The sequence below is a fragment of the Phycodurus eques genome, chromosome 1 (genome assembly GCF_024500275.1).
Source record: "Phycodurus eques isolate BA_2022a chromosome 1, UOR_Pequ_1.1, whole genome shotgun sequence".
Taxonomy (NCBI): Eukaryota; Metazoa; Chordata; class Actinopteri; order Syngnathiformes; family Syngnathidae; genus Phycodurus; species Phycodurus eques.
In genome coordinates this window covers 22,245,080-22,265,837 of record NC_084525.1, presented here as the reverse complement: position 1 = coordinate 22,265,837, position 20,758 = coordinate 22,245,080, and the positions used below count along the sequence as shown (strand labels likewise).

General features: G+C 42.3%; 1 protein-coding gene across 2 annotated transcripts in view; it reads right to left on the bottom strand.

The window, feature by feature from the left end:
- LOC133405945 (bone morphogenetic protein receptor type-2-like) overlaps positions 1-20,476 on the bottom strand; it is a 54,868-nt gene extending 34,392 nt beyond the window's left edge. The window contains exons 1-2 of one of the 2 annotated variants that reach the window (XM_061683044.1): positions 19,511-20,476; positions 2,171-2,356 (exon numbers count right to left, since the gene is read on the bottom strand). In XM_061683044.1, coding sequence (XP_061539028.1) covers positions 2,171-2,356; positions 19,511-19,592 — 268 coding nt within the window. In that variant the 5' untranslated portion in view covers positions 19,593-20,476. Of the gene's footprint in view, positions 1-2,170; positions 2,357-4,064; positions 4,256-19,510 lie in introns of those variants that run through there. The other variant, XM_061683054.1, reaches the window with a different exon arrangement.
- Positions 20,477-20,758: the final 282 nt, after the last annotated feature.

The window sequence follows — 20,758 nt, the reverse complement described above, 5'->3', positions numbered from 1 at the left end:
AAAAAAGTAGAACAAATAAGCTCAGATATTAAGGTGTGTGTAAAAATGATAAATGACACAGGGAAAAAGTATTGAAAAGCATGAAGAAAGGGCAGTGCAAAAAGGCATGGAAAGCCAATACAACACCTAAAATCAATCAATAATCAAACAGCAATCCAGCTCCTTGTCAGTGCAAATGAATATCAACTGGTTCTGTCCTAATTGATGGCCTACAAAAAGGTCTCACTGTCAAGGTGTGAGTCTAGCTACATCTTATGATGGGTAAGAGCAAAGAGCTCTTACCCATCGCAAACTAATTGTTGCAAAACATAACGATGGCATTGGTTTCAGGTGCATATCTAAGCTTCTGAACGTTCCAGTGAGCACGGTTGGGGCCATAATACGCAAGTACAAAGCCAATCATACCACCATAAATTTGCCTAGATCAGGTGCTCCTCGCAAAATTTCTGACAGGGGAGTGCAAAGAATAATCAGAAGAGTTTTTCCAAAAGCCAAGGACCACCTGTGAAGAGCTTAAAAAAGACCTGGAATTAGCAGGTACTGTTGTCACGAGGAAAACGGTGAGTAATGAACTCCGCTGCCATGGCCTGTATGCACGCTCACCACACAAGACCCTTTTGCTGAAATAAATAAATAAATAAACATCTCAAAGCTCGTTTAAAGTTTGCTGAACAACATTTGGACAAGCCAGTTAAATACTGGGAGAATATAGTCTGGTCGGGTGAGAGCAAAATGTAACTGTTTGGATGCCATAATGCACACCACGTTTGAAGAACAAATGGCACTGCACATCATGCTAAAAACACCATACCAACAGTGAGGTTCGGAGGTGATGGTCTGGGGCTGCTTTCAGCAAATTGGTACTGGTAAATTTCATATTATTGAATGAATTGGCAAATGTACAGACATTCTTGACAAAAATCTGCTGAAAACGAAACGAGCGTGGACATAATGATCCAAAACATACTGCTAAGGAAACTCTCAATTGGTTTCAAAGAAAAAAATAAAGCTGCTAGAATGACCCACCTCTATGGAAAGAACTGTTAACTCAAGGTCCATAAAAGAAGCCCAAGGAACCTTGTGTGGAGGAATGGGTAAAAAATCACACCAACAATGCCTGTGACTAGTTTCTCCACATGGGAGGCGTCTTGAAGCTGTCATTGCAAACAAAGGCTTTTGTACAAAGTATTAAATACCAGTTGGCGTGTTCAATATTTTCCCCTGTGTCATTTCACATGATTACACACAACTTAATTTCTGATCTTATTTATTCTACTTTTTGTTGTATGTATGGATTACTTGGGTAGGATTGTCGGTACCCCCCTACCCACCATTGAGGACTTGCACGCTGCCAGAACTAAGACAAGGGCGTGCAAAATCCTCTCGGACTGTCTGCACCCCGGTCACCGGCTCTTCCAGCTCCTTCCCTCAGGTATGCGCTACCGATCAACGCAAACTAGAACTAGTAGACATTCCAACAGCTTCTTCCCTCTTGCGATCAACTTCTTAAACACCTAACCTATAATTCCATTACAACAAGCTGGAAATTTTTTGACTTGAGTTCGTTGTCACATTTCTGTGGGGCCAATTATGTATTACTCGTGCACTCACTGTAGTTGTCTCGCCATGCTGCACTATTTGCATATACTGGCCACTCATGCCAGAGTAGCATCTGCTCCATTTGCACACTGATTGAGGAGTATCTGTAACATTTGCACAACCAACATTGTCCCAGATGATCGCACTACTCGTCACTTTAAACCGCATACACTCCTTGAAGTCTCAGCGCCCCTTGCACAATGCTCATTGCACCGGACTATTGCAATATTAGTCATTTGAACTGCTCTAAGTGCATCTTTTTGCACAATTGTTTTTTGTCAATGTCTTTATGTCCCCAAAGTGTTCTGTAAATTGTTGTACTAGAGCGGCTCCAACTACCGGAGACAAATTCCTTGTGTGTTTTGGACATACTTGGCAAATAAAGATGATTCTGATTCTGATGTCAATAGCACCTTGGGAAATATATTTAATGAGAAAAATGGTGATGTGTTAAATACTTAATTCAGCCATTGTATCTGAACTAGGCCACATGGAATTGGTTTGCTTGAACCATGTACTGTCAATACAGATAAGGACACCACCTTGTTATGACTTGTGTTGAATGCCCTACCTTGTTTGACAAGTTGGACTTCGCCTGGTTTTTTTTTCTCCCACAAGCCGAAGCAGTGGCTGCCCTTGGCACATCGGATGGTGGTATTCTCCGGGGAGACCCGCCCCTCGCCCCCCGCCACTCGCTCCATCTCCCACTGCTCCTTCTGGTCCGTGAAGGCACACTCTCGCTCTTCGCCCTGTGCCGCTACAAAGAGACAGAGGAATGGGGACTTAAGTAAAAAAAACATTCAAAGGCGCAGTGCTTTTGCTAAACATCAAATAAACAGAGGTGAGTTGACCTTTCACCCACACTCCTACGCTTAGTTCACTAAAAACAGGACGGTACCATGAGTGCAGCAAAACATAACAGAACAAGTTTTATACTAGCCTTTAAAAATCTTATCACTGTTTATCAGAATTAGACTTTACGCCGATCTGATCGGCCTGATCGGTATCGGCCGATAATTAGCATTTTATGCTGATCGGCTTTAATGTCATAATTCGCCGATCCGATCAATGAAGTCATTACTCCGCAAAAGACATTTACTCCACGTCGCCGTCGTGTACGATATATTTGAATCCAAAAGCTAGTTGCTATTTTTTAGCCTTGTCGCGTGTCTTTTGACGTAGTACTGTAAATATCTGACCACCAGTAGTTATTTACAGTGGGTATGGAAAGTATTCAGACCCCTTAAATTTTTCACTTAATTGGCTAAAATCATTTGTTCATTTTTTTCCTCAATGTACACACAGCACGCCATATTGACAGAAAAAAACAGAATTGTTCAAATTTTTGCAGATTTATTAAAAAACAAAAAAATATCACACAGCCATAAGTATTCAGACCCTTTGCTGTGACACTCATATTTAACTTGGGTGCTGTCCATTTCTTCTAATCATCCTCGAGATGGTTCTACACCTTCATTGGAGGCCAGCTGTGTTTGATTATACTGATTGGACTTGATTAGGAAAGCCACACATCCGTCTATATAAGACCTTACAACTCACAGTGCATGTCAGAGCAAATGAGAATCATGAGGTCAAAGGAACTGCGTGAAGAGCTCCGATACAGAATTGTGGTAAGGCAAGGTTACAAAAAAAAAAATTCTACTGCACTTAAGGTTCCTAAGAGCACAGTGGCCTCCATAAAGACGTTTGGGATGACCAGACCCTTCCTGGAGCTGGCCGCCCGGCCAAACTGAGCAATCGGGGGGGGGGGGGGGGGGGGGGGGGGGGGGGGGGGGGGGCCTATCCCGCCTATCCCAGCTATCATCGGGCAGGAGGCGGGGTACACCCTGAACTGGTTGCCAGCCAAACAAAGGGCACAAACAAACAAACAACCATTCACAGTCACACCTATGGGCAATTTAGTGTCTTCAATTAGTGCATGTTTTGGGGATGTGGGAGGAAACCAGAGTGCCCGGAGAAAACCCACGCAGGCACGGGGAGAACATGCAAACTCCACACAAGCGGGGCCGGGGATTGAACCCGGGCCCTCAGAACTGTGAGGCTGACGCTCTAACCAGTCGTACACCGTGCCGCCTCACGGCACACCAACAAACAAAAATGTCACAAAAAGTGGATACCTAGCCTATGGGTCAGAACCCATACAGAAGCGCAGAGACAGGAGACATCACAATCCCGTATGCTTGTGAGAGCTAATTTACAGATGATGCTCATTGCATACGTCAAAGCACCTCCTATTAGGTCAGGAAATTTGCTTCAATTCCACTGCTTACCAAAACAAAAGTGGTCATCATAAAATTAAAATCAACAGCTAAAATATTCAAAACAGAGGTAATTAAATGCCAACTTGCCAAACATCATTATTTATATTTGGTAAACAGCAAGTTGCTGCAGTGCTTCGGCCTGATACGTGTGATGTCAAACAAATATAAATCATAATTACGTACATAGTAGCCTTTCGATTGGTGAGCTGACAATGAACGCTCCAAGCATTATTGGCGTAGAGAAGTGCAGCACATCCAAGCACTGGTCTGAAATCCACAATGTGCCCAATAGAAAACAGTTCACATGCTGACGTTCATTTTAACAGAGGCAAAGTGATGGCAGAGTGGAATAGCTTGAGCCAAAGTCAGTGTGTGTGTGTTTGTGTACATACTGTAGACTGCATCGTGAATAATCTGAGATAAGAAACACGATATGTTATATTGTATGCACTATAAACAGCTCCTCCCTTTCCTCTGTTTGGTGAGCTGACGCCTGTTATGGAGGCAAGGGCGGATGTGTTCTGCCCAAGGTCAAGCTAGCCTGAGTGGCCAGAGTGGTAGTCAGGGTTTTCTCCCATGCCCCATCCACATATAAAGCCATCAAATTGGGCACCATTTAGTGCTTTTAGTGATTATTTTTACTTGTATGGCCATTAAGAAGCTCAAGTGTTACTTCAAATATTGCTCGTAGGTTATTTTTTTTTTTATTTTTATGATTGCAAAGGTTTCACCCTCAAACCGATGAAATTAATTTACATCATTTCCTGTGGGAAATTTGTTTTGAAATGCTAATGAATTAATTCCACTGTACTCATGACTACTTCAGCATTACTATGGAAAACAGTAATGCATTTAAAGTACATCCATTGTCATTGCATAACCAGTGGCACACAACAATAATATATTTTCTAGATATGTTCTCATGCAGGTTTGTGTTTTGCACCTAAATACATTGGCTTAATTGCATTAGCTTCTGACAATGTCATTGTTACTGTATGTCACAAAGAATGTTTTCTGCTGTCCATTTGTATTCACCACATTGAATTTTTATGACAATTACTCTTCGAAACTATAGGGAGCTCTATGGGGAAAAACAATGCTACTAAATGTCTGATGAAAGTTCCCAAATTATCTTATAGGGCTAAAGACATAGCACAACAATAGCTTAGACAAAAATCCTTTTTTCGTTGAATCCACTTCCTACACTTCGAAATTACTGGAAATGTCCCACAGGAGGGAGGGGTGGGGGACATCAGGATACATGCTGCAATGGAGGAAATGTATAGGAACAATAGAAGGAAGTGAACAGCCAGTGACAACACCCGAGACGGTAAAAAAAAACAGATTGACCTTATTTGCTACTGATGGTTTGACAGGAATCCATAAGTATCACCTCTTTCTCACATATCAATTTTTCCTGTCTATTCTTGAAAGTAAATTTGAAATTAAAATCATCTTTAATTATAATAATTTGAAGCAGCCAGCAAGTTTTTAGTCATAATCTTTTTCTTTTACCAGGTCTCAAGAAACAACCAAAAGACAGCTCACTAAATAGCCACTCAGCAGCAACAATGTAGGACAAAGGACATTTCTTTAGCAGGTATGGAATGTTGGAACAACCAATAATATAGTGAAGGAAATATGACAAAAGTATGAAGTTGTATACATGCACATACGAAAGAAAAGGTAAAGGCTTAGGCCATCCTTAAATAAAATGCATAGGGAATAAACAGGGAAGCCATGGAATATTACTCAAACCATGTATGTAACAAGGATTTACTTATTTGCAATTTTAACTACAAGTGCATGTCTGCAGGCCTTGTGTGATTGTTTTTTCTGAAGCTTTGCTTGACTGAGGTTGGTTCCTTGACTAAATTCTTTCAATCTCTTAGGAGCATTTCTGGTTGGATGCCAATCCCAGCGTTTATCTCTGATTGGCCATGGCAGACTCTGTTCCTGATTTTGCTCTGCAGAGCTCGAGCTCAGCTAACACTGTTGTACTGGAGAGGGGGTTAGAGCATGCAAGCAAACCCAGTGAAGCGTGACACACGGGAGAGAGAAAGGCAAAGTGATATCAAAAGGTTCGGGAGTAGTTCTCTGCTGCAAGATTGCTCATTGGACGGTGGCTGGCACTTAGTAGTTACCCATGGCCCAGATATTTGTTAATACTCACCCCCCTATCCCCGCCACCATCTATTCCCCACTCCAGCCTAGTAACCCTCCTCCCACGAATTGGCCCTTGGTGCTCCCGCCCTCCCCCTCAAACTACCCCCTTCCGCTCAGCCTCATTGCTGAAAAACAACAGATCTAATCTGACCCTATTGCCAAAGCTCATAGGAGCTCACAGTTACAATACTACAGGGTGTCCCTCAAATTGACGGCAACATGGTTTTATTGTCCATGTACATCTTGCAAAACGCCTCAACATTTTGCATCAAAAATGTTGGAAGTCATTTTGAAGATGTTATTTGTTAATATTCCAACTGCATAAAATGTTGCTGAAAATGTCATTTGTTGAACATATGCATTTTTGCCCATGTGTCCAGACTTTAGGGACTCCGTGTACAGTTCCAAGACTCCAAACAAACTTATAGGGTGTTTTACTATTTTTACACGGGACAGTAGGAATTAGAGGGTGGAAATGCAAACCCTTGGTTGCATCCCTTATCCACATTATGATTTTGCCGACAGCATGCTTTTATTTATTTTTTTTAAATCTGGGAGATAACATTTATTTTTTTTAATGCTCCTAAAACACAAACACTTCCTTGATAATTTACTGTATGTACTTATTAAATTGCAATGCTTTAAGTTACCTGAAATATAATACTTTAGGTTATTAATCATACCCCTTGGGACCGAAGTTTCAATTGTTGCAGAAAGTCAAGCTATTTATTAGCCCTAATCTAGCTACTACTACTGTTGTTTGGGTGTGTTCTCATTGCTGAGGTGGGATGGGCTGGATTCGGGGGCCTTTGCTGGCACCCACAATATCCCAAACCTGTTTAAGGATGGGAGAGATGAGTGGGGGCAAGTACGCTCTTAATCCGTCCCATCTGTTGCATAACGACTGCCACCCCCTAAAAACACCACCACTACTCAGCCTGTCTGGGTCTGGTACATTTTTGCTAATCCCAGAGTTTCGACTGCCCTCAAATCGTAGGGCCACAATTACTGACCACAATGCTTTTGTACCAGAACCTGGCTTCCACCCCCCTTCCCCAGCCACCCTCTGTACACTAACTTTCCCAAATATGTGATGAAAACACAGATGACTGAGTGACTGGAGTGGTGTGCTTTTACACAATGGGGGTGGGGGCAGAGGGATCATCTCAGATGATATATGAACAAAAGCACATGGTGTTCACCAGTAGTCTATCCCCAATACGGTTGGTTTATCCATACTGGATTGTAGTTTTTGTTTTTTTTCCCCCTCGGTATATGTTTCTAATCTTCAGCTGACTAAGAATAAGAGAAAAATTATTTGTACTACTACAAGTTTTAGCAGTGTTCAATTTGTTCTAACTAAAATGAAGAACTCGAGAGAAAACAAATGTTTCCTTCATCTGACTTCACCAAAACCCTCCTCTGTTTGGGTACATGATTCATTTTGCCGTATTTTCACGACCATAAGGCGCACTGTATTAAAAGGCGCAGTCTCAGTTACGGGGTCTATTTCTGTATTTAACACATACATAAGGCGCACCATATTATTGGGCACAGGCATGGTAAAACATACGCTATCTTAAAACATACGGTAGCATGCATGCACGCTAAAACAATGTTTTTAAAAAGGCAGCGGGAGCAAAACTGAGTTCAGTTGTACTTTATTGAAGTATTTAACAATGTACTCACATTATTTTTTGATCAATCCTCATCCACAAATCCATCAAAGTCCTAAACCTTCTGTATCCGAAATGAACAGCTGGGCAAATTCTTCATCAAACACGGCAGGTTCAAGTCAGTCTCGTTGCCGTGCGGATCCTCAGAAATGATGGCGGCTTTTACGAAAGCTTGAACAACAGTGCAAGCAGACGTTAGCCCAAGCATTCACAATCAATTCACAAATTGTGGCGTAACTCGCCCGGCGTTGCCTCCTATTCTTAGTAAAGCTGTGTTCGATTTACGAACGAGTTCCGTTCCTACGTTGGCGACGTAACACGAATTTCCGCATAAATTGGATTTCACCGTATAAGTCTAAATTTACGGCGAGATACTTCTGTTACAGGTATTGTCCCACGTGATTGTGACAGCAAGCGCAGTGTGTGTGGGCGTGTGCGTCGGTGTGTGAGTGAGAGGGGACTGCGCAGGCGTCGTCCGGCGGGACTGTGAAGGAGGAAGGAGTGCGCGCCGGTGCGAGTGTGTACAGTAGCAAGTGTAGTGACGGCGACCGGGGAAGAGTAGCGTTTAGCGGAGGAACCGTTGACGTTGAATGTGCAGAGGAGCTAATAAAGCCATTAAAGCAAAAGCTTCTCCAACTGTGTGTTATACGACTACTTTTTCCACGAAGCGGAGTGAAGGAAACTACTAATAACCCTGAAATTGCAGACCCTCAGATCATTTAGGTTAGCAGTTTGATAACATTTCAGTTATCCAGTTTAGAACAAAGATGGAAATCGTATCATTATTTTCGCTTTTAATTTTATTACATTAATAAAATGATTATTATTTATAATTGTTTTATAACAATAATTTACTAATTAACCCAGTGAGAAAAAAGTAGAATCATGCATCGAACCAAGAGTCAAAATTCCAGATGCGAATTAAATCTTAGCTTTGGTGGATCATTACAGTCCTACCAGCTACTATAAAATCATACCCACTAGTATTGGGTGGTACCCAATTTTAACAATGGAAATAAGCAAGCATAACCCTTCGTGTTATCACGTCAATATTTCGGATCAGCAACACTTAGTATGTGATTACACTTGCTGATTATCAAATCAATTTGATTAGCAGCAGCTCGCTCCACCCTACTTCTTAATTTGTATGACAAAAGGGTGTACATAGTAGGGCTGCATGATATTGGGAAAAAATAATACATTGTCATTATTTTAAACCTGCAATATAATATTACGATGTGAAATAATACTGGGATCAGTGTTGGGAAAGTTTATTTTCTTCGTGAACTAGTTCAAAGCTCAGTTCATATGTCCAAATATTAACTCGTTCAGTTCATAATTCGTATCGGTTAACTTAGTTCAAATTTTGAACTAAATTCACCAATCCAAATACGAACTAGTTCATAGTTCTCCCCGCCCCCCCAAATATGGTGCTGTAATAGCCACCTTCATAATACTGGCATTTCATTTCCCCATTGTTGCCACCCATTCAGTCCACACGGGTAACCAGCTGCAGCTTTCACCCTACAATCTCAAAAACATGGTAAATTGACTGCACTTATATAACATTTATCTGCAGCATCACAGTGCCCAAAGCACTTTAGAAAGCCTCACATTCACCCACTCACACAAACATTCATACACCAATGGGCGACTGCTGCCATGCTAGGAGTTGCTAGGCTCACTGGAAGCAAAATAGGGTTCAGTGCACTTCGAAATGCGGACAGTAATAGTCGGGATTCGAACTAATGACCCTTTAGTCACTGGATGACCCGCTCTACCTACTGAGCCACAGCCGCCCTTGACATGAGGAAAAACTTGTTGCTTGAATGGTGTATTTTTTTTATTTAAATTAAAATGTTAAATGAGGAATTAAAACCAAAACAGGACTTTTGTCCTTAACGATGCCATATTATACCAAACCATCTTTTTCTAGGATTTGGGATGTAGTATTGGCTCTATGGTGCCTCAGTAAACATGAAATATTAATTAAAATCGTCCACGCATTCCTGAGCACGAGACGTTTTGGTGCCAAGAAGCCTGAAATCAGGTCATTTGAATTTCTCGAGCTTATCTATGTCCTCCTCCCTGAGCCATCCCCTTATTGTGGTGGAGGGGCTTGTGTGTCCAAATGATCCTAGGAGCTAAGTTGTCTGGGACTTTACGCCCCTGGTAGGGTCACCCATGACAAACAGGCCTTAGGTGAGGGACCAGAGAAAACACGACTCAAATGACCCCTTATGATGTTATAAATAAATGGACCCGACTTTCCCTTGCCTGGACGTGGGTCACCAAGGCCCCCCTCTGGAGCCAGGCCTGGAGGTGGCCTCAAAGGCAAGCGCCTGGTAGCCGGGCCTACACCCATGGGGCATGGCAGAGCACAGTCCAAAGAGGCAATGTGGATCCCCCTTCCCATGAGCTCACCACCTGTGGGAGGGGCCAAGGGGGTCGGGTGTGTAGTGAAGTGGGTAGCTGCTGAAGGCGGCGACCTGGGCGGTCCGATCCCCGGCTACAATAGCTGGCTCCAGGGACGTGGAATGTCACCTATCTGGCAGCGAAAGTCCTGACTGTTGTTTTCTGCCTATGCACCAAACAGCAGTTTAGAGTACGCACCATTTTTGGAGTCCTTAGAGGGCGTTGTGGAAGCGCTCCTGCTGAGGACTCCCTCGTTCTGCAGGGAGGACTTCAACACACACGTGGGCAATGACAGTGAGACCTGGAAGGGTGTGATTGGGAGGAATGGCCACCCGATCACAACCCGAGTGGTCTTCTGTTATTGGACTTCTGTGATCGTCATGGATTGTCCATAACGAACACCCTGTTCAGACAGGAGGGTACGCTTGGCACCATAGGCCGTAGTTCGACATTGTGGTCGTGTCATTGGACTCGTCTTGGACACTCGGGTGAAGAGAGGTCGTGGAGCTGTCAGAGGATCACCACGTGGTGATGAGTTGGGTCTGATGGTGGGGGTAGATGCCAGTCCAACCTGGCAGACCCAAACGTATTCTGAGGGTCTGTTGGGAAGGTCTGGCAGAGTCCCCTGTCAGAAGGAGCTTCAACTCCCACCTCTGGCAGAACTTCACCCACCTCCCGGGGGACGCATTGGACATTTGAGTCAGAGTGGACCATGTTCCATGATGACTAGAACTGTGGTTGTAAGGTTTATTTATTTTTAACCTGTCCTGTTCAGCTTCATGGCCATACAGGTTGGTGGGTCTGTATGCCTTTTATGCTGTAACAGTTTTGCTGTGTAACAGGGGAGTTTGAAATACTCCCTCTGCTTATTATTATTTTTATTATTATTCTGATGTCTATTGAAAATGCAGCCAGACAGAAAAGGGTTTTAGGCGACAGACAGAGGGAGAGAATGGACAAGGGGAATAGGGGTACGAACCACATTAGTCCAAGAGTTAGTCTAGATATTTGCCCACAAGTAACGTTACAACAGTCAAATTGTGTTATTTGGTGAGGACATGCAACAACTAACCAATAGGATGAGATGAGAGAGGACAGAAAAGGGCAAGACAGGACAGGATGTGGGAAATGAGCAAGGTAGTGCTACTGATGAGTGGTGCGTTGGGATGCTTTTATAGCGTCGAAACACCTGTGAGAACCTGTGAGTTGATATCTTAATATAACCTGTGTTATTGTCAGTTGTCCCAGTATAAGAAATTCAGGCCTATAGGTTGTTTATGGAACTTATTAGTGAATGAACACCATATCACATGTAACACCATATGCACACGCTGTAGCTGTAAGGTTGTGTGTGCCTGTTGTGGGGGCAATCCCCGAACCCCTTGGTGGACACCAGCGGCAAGGGATACTGTCAAGCTTAAGGAGGAGCCTTTTTGGCTTGTGGGACTCCGGAGGCAGCTGAAAGGTACCCGCTGTAAGTGGAACACAGGTTTGGTGATCGCTGAGGCAAAAACTCGGGCGTGGGAGGAGTTTGGTGAGGCCACAAAGAACGACTTCCGGACGGCTTCGAGGAAATTCAGGTCCACCGTATGGCATCTCAGGAGGGGGAAGGAGTGTGCCATCAGCATTGTGTATCGTGGGGACGGTGCACTGCTGACCTCAACTTGGGATATAATAATAATTCATATTTAATTTTTGTGTCCGTTATCAGCTCTTAAATTGGTTTGAAGACTAAAGAAAACGCTAAAAACCATATGTGCAAGAGTGCAACCCACCAATTAACCTGTTAGCTGCCTCAATGTTAGCATAGACATATTTTATTGTTGCACACTCACCCAATTGACCTGACTGAAGTTCTGCGTAGTGTAGGCCGAAGCTCGGAGAGGCAGGGAGCACGTCAGACTTCTACACATCGCGAAAGACTCCTTTGCACAATATAATCTCATTCCAAGTGTTGCACTGAGGCTACTGGTCATTTCTTTTAACAAAGTTAAACACTTTTGTTCACCGCCATAGTTATGGCCGTTCAATGTTCTAATATTATTCAACATTATGAGTTATATGCAGTGCTGCTGACTTACATTATCAGGAGAGGGAACATTTAATTTTTTGGGTTGCAGCTGTTACATTTATGACCTGCAAAATGTAAAAAATGCTGTTACCTTAAAATCCACCTATTTTCTGACTCCTAATGGTTCATGAGTGGTGGCGAGCTGATTCCAGCTGAGTGACCCCATCAATACAGATATAGTTCTTATTGTGTGAACGGGTGCAATCACATCACATTTTTTTCTGCATAGCGCAACTGTGCTTATTCACACGCAGTTATAGCCACGATTGCATACTTCAGCCTTCAGGCTGTAACAACATTCATCTCTTCTCACAAAGTAATAATCATGTGATGTGGCCTCAGTACTAAATGTTATGGAAACAAAGCACTCGTAATGCCATCTTATTTTGTTCTCCAAAGTGATACTGATGCAATGACAGACAAATTCTTCAACATTTATTGCACTTGACACTCGATGAGTATGGCTATACAAGCCACACCACTAAAAGTACAAATGACAGTGGCACATCAGTGATAGTTTTTAACTGGTGAAAATAACAATACCAAAACAAATCCAGCAATTAACCCATCTGATAAATTCAAAACTTTCTGCTTAAGTTGGACCAGAAAATCAAATTGTGAACACAGTGTATTACTGTACATTGCATTACAATGTATGGACGTCAACAACCGCAATCCATGCTGTTACTAATACGGTATTTTTTAAGGCCAGCTGTTGAAACACTGCCCTAGGTCCTTCTTGTGATACATGTAATCTCTTCTTTCAATATAAAATATTTGATTTAAGTATAATCTTACAATCTGACAACCTCTTTGGTAGAGTAAAGAGAGAAACAGCAGGGTTTGGTAACCCTGCTCGTCAAGTGCACACGACTGCCATATGCCACTTGAAATTTAGCTTTGAGTGACAAAATGTTTGAGGAAACAATCATACCTTCATCATGATTGAGATACCTTTTTGCCCCATTTTGAAACCTTAAAGCACAGCAGAGCAAATTCATTGATATAGCACATTTCATACACAAGTTAACTCAATGTGCTTTACATGATTAAGAGCATATAAAAACAACCCCCCCCAAAAAGCTTATAAACGTAAAACAAAGAGAAAATAAATAAAAGTACAATTAAAACAGCGTACTGTGCAAATATAATTTAAAAGTGGAAATGCTCTGGAAAGCATGAGGAAAAAATGTTTTTAAACTGGACTTAAAAACATTCACACCCGAGCTGGAGCATTCTGAATGAGCTGCAGCAGTTTCATGCTCTTTTTGGGGAGTCCAGTCAGAAGACCATTACAATAGTCAAGTCTTCTTGAGATAAAAGCATGGATGAGCTTCTCCTGGTCTGCTTGACACATGCAAGCCTTCACTCTGGATATGTTCTTCAGATGGTAGAAGGCAGTTTTAGTGATTATTTGATATGACTGTTGAAAGTCAGTTCGGAACTATACTATATGCTATTAAATATAATAACTAACGCACAACATTTGATGGGATTACCTCTAATGGATTTGATGGGGTTACTCCCTTCCATCTCCGCTTTAGCAGGTAAAAAAAAACATGCTCTATTAAAGATTGACATGGGTAGCCAGAAACTTCCCACTTCCTGCACAATTAAGTCCTATGTTGTTTTAGCAGTCTATTTTGGGGCATTATCGTGCTGAATGTTAAAGGATCTCCCAATCAATTTGGTGGCATATTTATATACAGAGGTTAAATTTGCTGCGGCCATCATGTTTTACATGAATTAAAATTAATGAGCACATCTTAGAAGAAACCAAGTCAAAGCCAAAATATTTCCTCAATTGAATTAAATGGTTCTTGTATGGTTGGAAACTTGAGCAGATCGTTTCATTCTGGAAGCTTTTGTCTTTCCATCCCTTTCGTACAGTGGCCTGGAAGTGCAAAACACTATAACAAATTGTGAAACACTTTTACATTTCAGAACAAAACGGGCGGCACGGTGGTCGACTGGTTAGAGCGTCTGGCTCACAGTTCTGAGGACCGCGTGTGTGGAGTTTGCATGTTCTCCCCGTGTGTGGGTTTTCTCCGGGCACTCCAGTTTCCTCCCACATCCCCAAAACATGCATGGTAGGTTAATTGAAGACTCTAAATTGCCCGTAGGTGTGAGTGTGAATGGTTGTTTGTTTATATGTGCCCTGCGATTGGCTGGCAACAAGTTCAGGGTGTACCCCGCCTCCTGCCCATTGAAAGCTGGGATAGGCTCCAGCACTCCCGCGACCCTTGTAAGCGGGGTACAAGCGGCTCAGAAAATTGATGGAAATTAACAAAAGCCAAAACACTTTTACATTTCAGAAAACAAATTAACAAAAGCAGAGACACTTTTACAAAAGACGAAACACCCGGAAAGTGAACGTCCCATTTCTCAGACATTCTTCAATCCCACGCCCGTTCTCGGAAAGACGCGTCCCGCTTCAACATGATTGGCTCCTGCATCGCGGGAAGGGTAGCCTCCGCAGATGTAACGAGAAGTCCATCCCAAATCTAATACAAAAAAAAACTAAGAAGTTTATTATGGTTAGGTTTAGGAGTAGGGTTGGGGTTAAGGCAGTTTAGGATCAGTTTAGGTTAGGATTATGGTGGTTAAGGCTGGCGCACACAGAGCACTGCCGCTGAACCAGACTGAACTATGGCGCAGTGTGCGTGGTTTGGCAACTGTTTCCTTGAGCAGTCGATCGGTCGGCCACTGCTTGCCGATGAAAAAGCATAGCTTGTGACCAGAATGTATGCAAGGTAGATCCCTCGCTCGGTAAGTTCAAAAATGAATGGAGCCGGCACCGTCCGTTCAAATATCCACACTTTCCCTTTAATTCTCACCAGCATCCTCTCTTTTTAACAACCTTCTTCTTCCTTAACTCTTAATCTATCTTTTTATGGTTGAAGAAACGTGATCAAGTACAATATATTGTATATACAGCATCAAACGCCTATACAGGCTTGTTGTTCAGGGCGTCCATATATACAATCGCTATTTGGGATGGAAATCTTGTTACATCTGCGTAGCCTACCCTTCCCGCGATGCAGGAGCCAATCATGTTGAAGTGGGGCGGGTCTTGCCGAGAAAGGGCGTGGGATTTCTGAGAATGTCTGTGAAATGAGACGTTCCCTTTTCCGGGTGTTTCTGCTTTTGTTTCCTGAAATGTAAAAGTGTTTCGCTTTTTGTTAATTTGTTTCCTGAAATGTAAAAGTGTTTCTGCTTTTGTTAATTTGTTTCCTGAAATGTAGAAGTATTTCTGCTTTTGTTAATATGTTTCCTGAAATGTTAATTCAATTCATTGAGTAAAAGTTTGAGCTAAGTTCACCAGTCCAAAAATGAACTAGTTTATAGTTCTTTTTTTCTTTCAAATACTGTATTGTTGCTGACGGGCTATTACCCTCAAAATACTGGCATTTCAATTCCCCATTGTTGCCACCCATTCAGTCCACACTGGTAGCCAGCTGCAGCTTTCACCCTACAATCTCAAAAACATGAGGAAAAACCTGTTACTTGAACAGTTTTTTTTTTTTTTTTAAATGAGAGAGAAAAAAAAAAAAAAAAAAAACAGGACTGTAGTCCTTAATGTGCAAACAAAAACATGCAACACAGTATGACAGAAACGATGGTGAAATGACATTGATAACTTTGCATTCTAGTCGCTCTGGCTGACTATGTTAAAATATTTTAACTACTCATAATACAAAAAATAAGGTCCATACTATAACAGTGTGATCGTACAGTGTTTTGACGAAAGCATTTTGGTACGAATAATAATTTTCCGAGTAATCAATTTTTATAATTATGTATTGTATTACAAAAGAATCAAAGAACACATTCACTCCCATTTATGCAGTGTCCCTGAATGCACCTCGCGCACTCACACAGGTGCGGCTTGCCTGCCTACAGTAGTTTCATTCTGAAGAGGGAAATATACGAAATGCAGCAGGTGTACATTTTGTCCCGCGTCCTCTTTCATAGTAATTATACAAGGAGTAATTCATGGTAAATATACAACACTTTGGGCTGCGCTCTGTGTTTTTTGAAGTGTTATAATTTACTGTAACATGGGTGCTAATCTTACAAGTAAGTCCAAACAGGTCCTTCTGCTGGTCACTTTTGTTAGTTGATTCACTGTATATTACAGTGCACCAACATCACAGCGGACCCTGCGATGTGACTATTGCGCACACGTACATCGCAATGGCGATGCTCAAACAATATATCGTGCAGCCTTAATATGTAGGAGGATGAAAACTCTGTTGCAAATATGCTAAATAAAAAGACATGCCCGTTAAGTCAACTGTCGGGCCACAGGTAGTTACATCGCGATAATGATTTTCGATCATGGTGGGATGCGGATGTATCAAGACTGTGCTTCATCCTGTTAGCTGCTGATGCCATCTTCATTTAAAAAATTTTATACTAATTACGATCCTTCAATCAACTACAGTTGTATATTTTGGTCACAACCCAAACAGAGAAGACCATATACATGCAAGTACGCAACGAGAGATGAGCTGAATTTTGGTGCCTTGCTCAAGGTCAACTCTACAGTAGTGAAGATGAAGACTAGCCAACAAATGACAGCAATTTATTATTATTTTTTAAACTTTTGTCCACAGGGGGACTTCTTGACCCTCCAATTCCAAAGACTTTACAGATTACAGATGACCTACAGATGCAACTAGAACAGATATTGCAGATGATGGGCACGTTGCATAAGAACAGAATAACCTCAAATATGGTATAAGTAATCATTCCAATTTGAAACACTATTACTAATTGTTTAAACAGCGATGTGACCAATTAATATTTTTGGAGCAAGCAAAATTAATCAATTAAGGATTAAATAAAAACAGTTATTTTCCAGCAGTATTTTTACATTTTTTTATCAGCGGTAGAGAAATGTAAATAACCTCAGAGTCATGCCTGCAAGTTTAGTGTGTACGGTTAATGTTTTCAAACGGATAGTCAGACTTCAGGGTGTGCATTCCACGAGTGGCAAGGTAAAACATGAGTGCTATTTATTAGCAATTCGACAGGACTTCCCAAAAAGGACAGTTTGTCAAAATGCTGAGTCTGGTTCGAATGGCCACTACAGCCTGAGTACAAGCTATCAAGAATTTGGAAAATCAAATATTAGGTTCTGGGGAAATTTAGTTTTTGTGTCAGAGAAAATTTTCTTTTTTGGGGAACATTTTTGTGTGCTATCGGCTATAGAATATCTGGTCAAAATAAACCGTTAAAATACAGTAAAACAGTGTAACTTCATTATTTCTCAAATCTCAACATCTTCTTGACCCTTTCATTTTGGCTTCTACTCGGGGAACCCCTTCTAAGATTGGCTGAAAGGTTTCAGGCGGTTAAAAACATCCACCAATAAGCTTATAAATTCTTAGGGTTTCGCCAAGTCAACGCGTTGCAATTACCGTGACGTTTCAAACGTGGTCACTTGCCCTAAAAACTCGACTTAAATAGCACAAATGAAACATTATTTGTGAGAAAGCAGTGTGGGCAGTATAATATCGGTCATGTACTTTAGTAATCAATAGTTTTTTTCCTGAATGTATTTGTTATAGCGGCTTTTTGAGGCGTTTGAAGTGCTCATTCCATGTTTTTTTTTTTTTAAAGAAAATTCCACGAAGATGATGGCCACTTGTCACGTTGCTACATTTATTATTCACTTTGATTTCAACCAGATACTCTGTCTACAGTACACGTAAAAACATGTTCACACAAAGCGCATAACATTATCAAAACATTGCTTTTAAATAAAAATAGGTATCAATATAATATATCCATTTGTAATGCAAAATAAGATTTGTGAATTTCCATACCCGATTTCGACCTACATGCATCAGTCAGACCCTGAAAATACCTAGTGCATAATGCAACAGCCAACATTGTTGACAGGGCATATAGGAGTACAAAGATATTAAAATGTCCAACTCGTGCAACAGCACATACTTCGTTATCAATCTGCCAAAAGTATTGAGCTGAAGTCGGCGTCTCCATACTGTACTGTCATAGCTAATGATACAATAGATATACTAGACAATAAGAATAATAATAGACAATATTGATTTGTTTTCACCTGCATACAGTACATGTTTTAAATAGTACAAAACCAGTTTTCACTATCCCTCCATCCCTCCATTTTCTGAGCCGCTTCTCCTCACTAGGGCCGCGGGTGTCCTGGAGCCTATCCCAGCTATCATCGGACAGGAGGCGGGGTACACCCTGAACTGGTTGCCAGCCAATCGTAGGGCACATACAAACAAACAACCATTCACACTCACATCCACACCTAGGGGCAATTTAGAGTCTTCAATGAACCTACCATGCATGTTTTTGGGATGTGGGAGGAAACCGGAGTGCCCGGAGAAAGCCCACGCACGCACGGGTAGAACATGCAAACTCCACACAGGCGGGACCGGGGATTGAACCCCGCTCCTCAGAACTGTGAGGCAAACGCTCTAACCAGTCGCCCACCGTGCCACCAGTTTTCACTAAACTAGACATTTCCAAAGTACTAAAAATATTGTTACGTCATTCACAGCATAGTTCCATCTCTGAGGCTGTTCTGAGTCCGGCTACATTACTAATGTCATTTTGTATTTAGTGATGATTGCTTTATAAAACATAGATCGCAGGTAATAAAGTAGATATCCATACTGATGACAGAAAGTCAATAGACCAGATAATACAGGTTCAGGATGCACCGATAACGATTCCAGTATCCTTGTAAAAATTCTGCGATACCATAGGCACCGATACTACATCACAGGCCTGACACATACCTTCCGGGTTGGAGCCATGTCTACCGTGTGTGTGAGTAGATACTTGAAGGAGACAGATGACAACCCTTTTACCTTTGCAAAATGGATGATAAACCCCTCGGGCACCGACGGAGACGGCTGCACCGCAAGTTGCAGTGGCGGCCGCAGACCGCTAAGCAGCGACTTTGGGGCATAACATGGCAGACAAGGCCTGCAGTATGTTTGGCAGTGTTTTTCCAGGCCTTTGTACACAGAATGATTAAAAGGGAAAAAGTGTGGGTATTTGCTTCAGCACTCAAGATGAGTTATCTGTGAAGGCTACTGGACAACAATGAGAGGAGCTCCATAGAACAGTGCAGAAATCACAGAGCGGTTGTCATCCAGAAAGATGACATTTTGAGGGGATTTGAGAAAATGAGCACTGTCGATTTAAAAACGGAACCACCACTAAGTGACGTGTTTGACGTACATTTCAGTAAATACATTAAATATTTACAAGACGATCATCTTTACACAGCCACTTACCAGCCACTGGAGTAAGGAGAAGAGTCAGGCAAAAGGCGAATTTTGCTAGACACTGCATCGTTGTAGTTCGGCCCACAGGCATGATGGTACAAGATCGACTTTGCTATTTCACGTGACGCTAATCCACACACTTGGATGTACTTTCTGGTCCTTGTTTCTCTTCTTTTAGCGGTTACCACATAAATGTTTCTTTATTCTGTCCTCGGGTCAGCTCAATTCGTCTAAACACGCTTTCTGGCATATGGCTACACATTTGATGCTTGCAAAAAGTCGCTTCTGTGCCGTCAATGGCGACAAAGTTAACGTCGTACCGTGATTGAATCCTGCAAGAAAGCTAAGCGTTTGAGTAGTTTGGCGTAAATAAAACGCATTTGCGAAAACAAGCCATCTCTACAAGCTGACATGCTAGACACTCGACGTCTGTGTCATGCTGTTAAAAACTTAGCTAAAGACGAAAAATGTCGCTTAAAACGACGCATATGTCTTTTGATTACCCATATACCATCCTCGGGTGCACACCAAATTATGCCGCCCACAGTCTGCTCTGCAAACAGGACGTTCCCATGTAATTACACGTTAGCCAATTAGCTTGGCTAGGTCGGTGCTAAATGCTACCGACGGTCGCCAACTGCTAGCGAGTTCGTCCTCCTCTTCTGCGTCCCAGTTTATTTATCGGTCTTGCGGAGAAGAATTTATCCAACCGCGGCGACTTTTCTACCTTTCCACGCACGGAAAAAATATCACTCGAGAGCTTGCAAGCGACGGAGGGAGGTACGCATATCTCTTGAACTGATCTTCCCAGGGGCGGCCGACTGCGCTTGTTCTTGACGCTTTGGAGCTCCGTTCCGCAGACAGACAGACAGACAGGCTGGGCGGATGGGAACGCCTCATTTATTTGCAGGCTTGTTTGGAGCGTTTCGTCTCCGGTATCATGTTGCTGTGGGTTGGCGTCGGTAGGGGGGAGGAGGAGTACAGTATAGTAGAACTGAGCCTACAGGGGTGCCGCAGCGCCACTGTGCCGCAGACTGTGCGCACGACACCCTGGAAGTAGAAACACGCTGCGTTACGGCTACATTACCGGTACTGTAAATTGACAAATATACCGTGATCTGGCTTGACTGGCATATGAATTTAAGTGACATCCATGGGGTTTAATATGACGGCGCCCCCACCCCCTCCTTTGCAGCTAGAACAGCTTCAACCTTCAACCACACGCAGGCTTTCCTTCTCCTGAGCTGCAAAATGTTT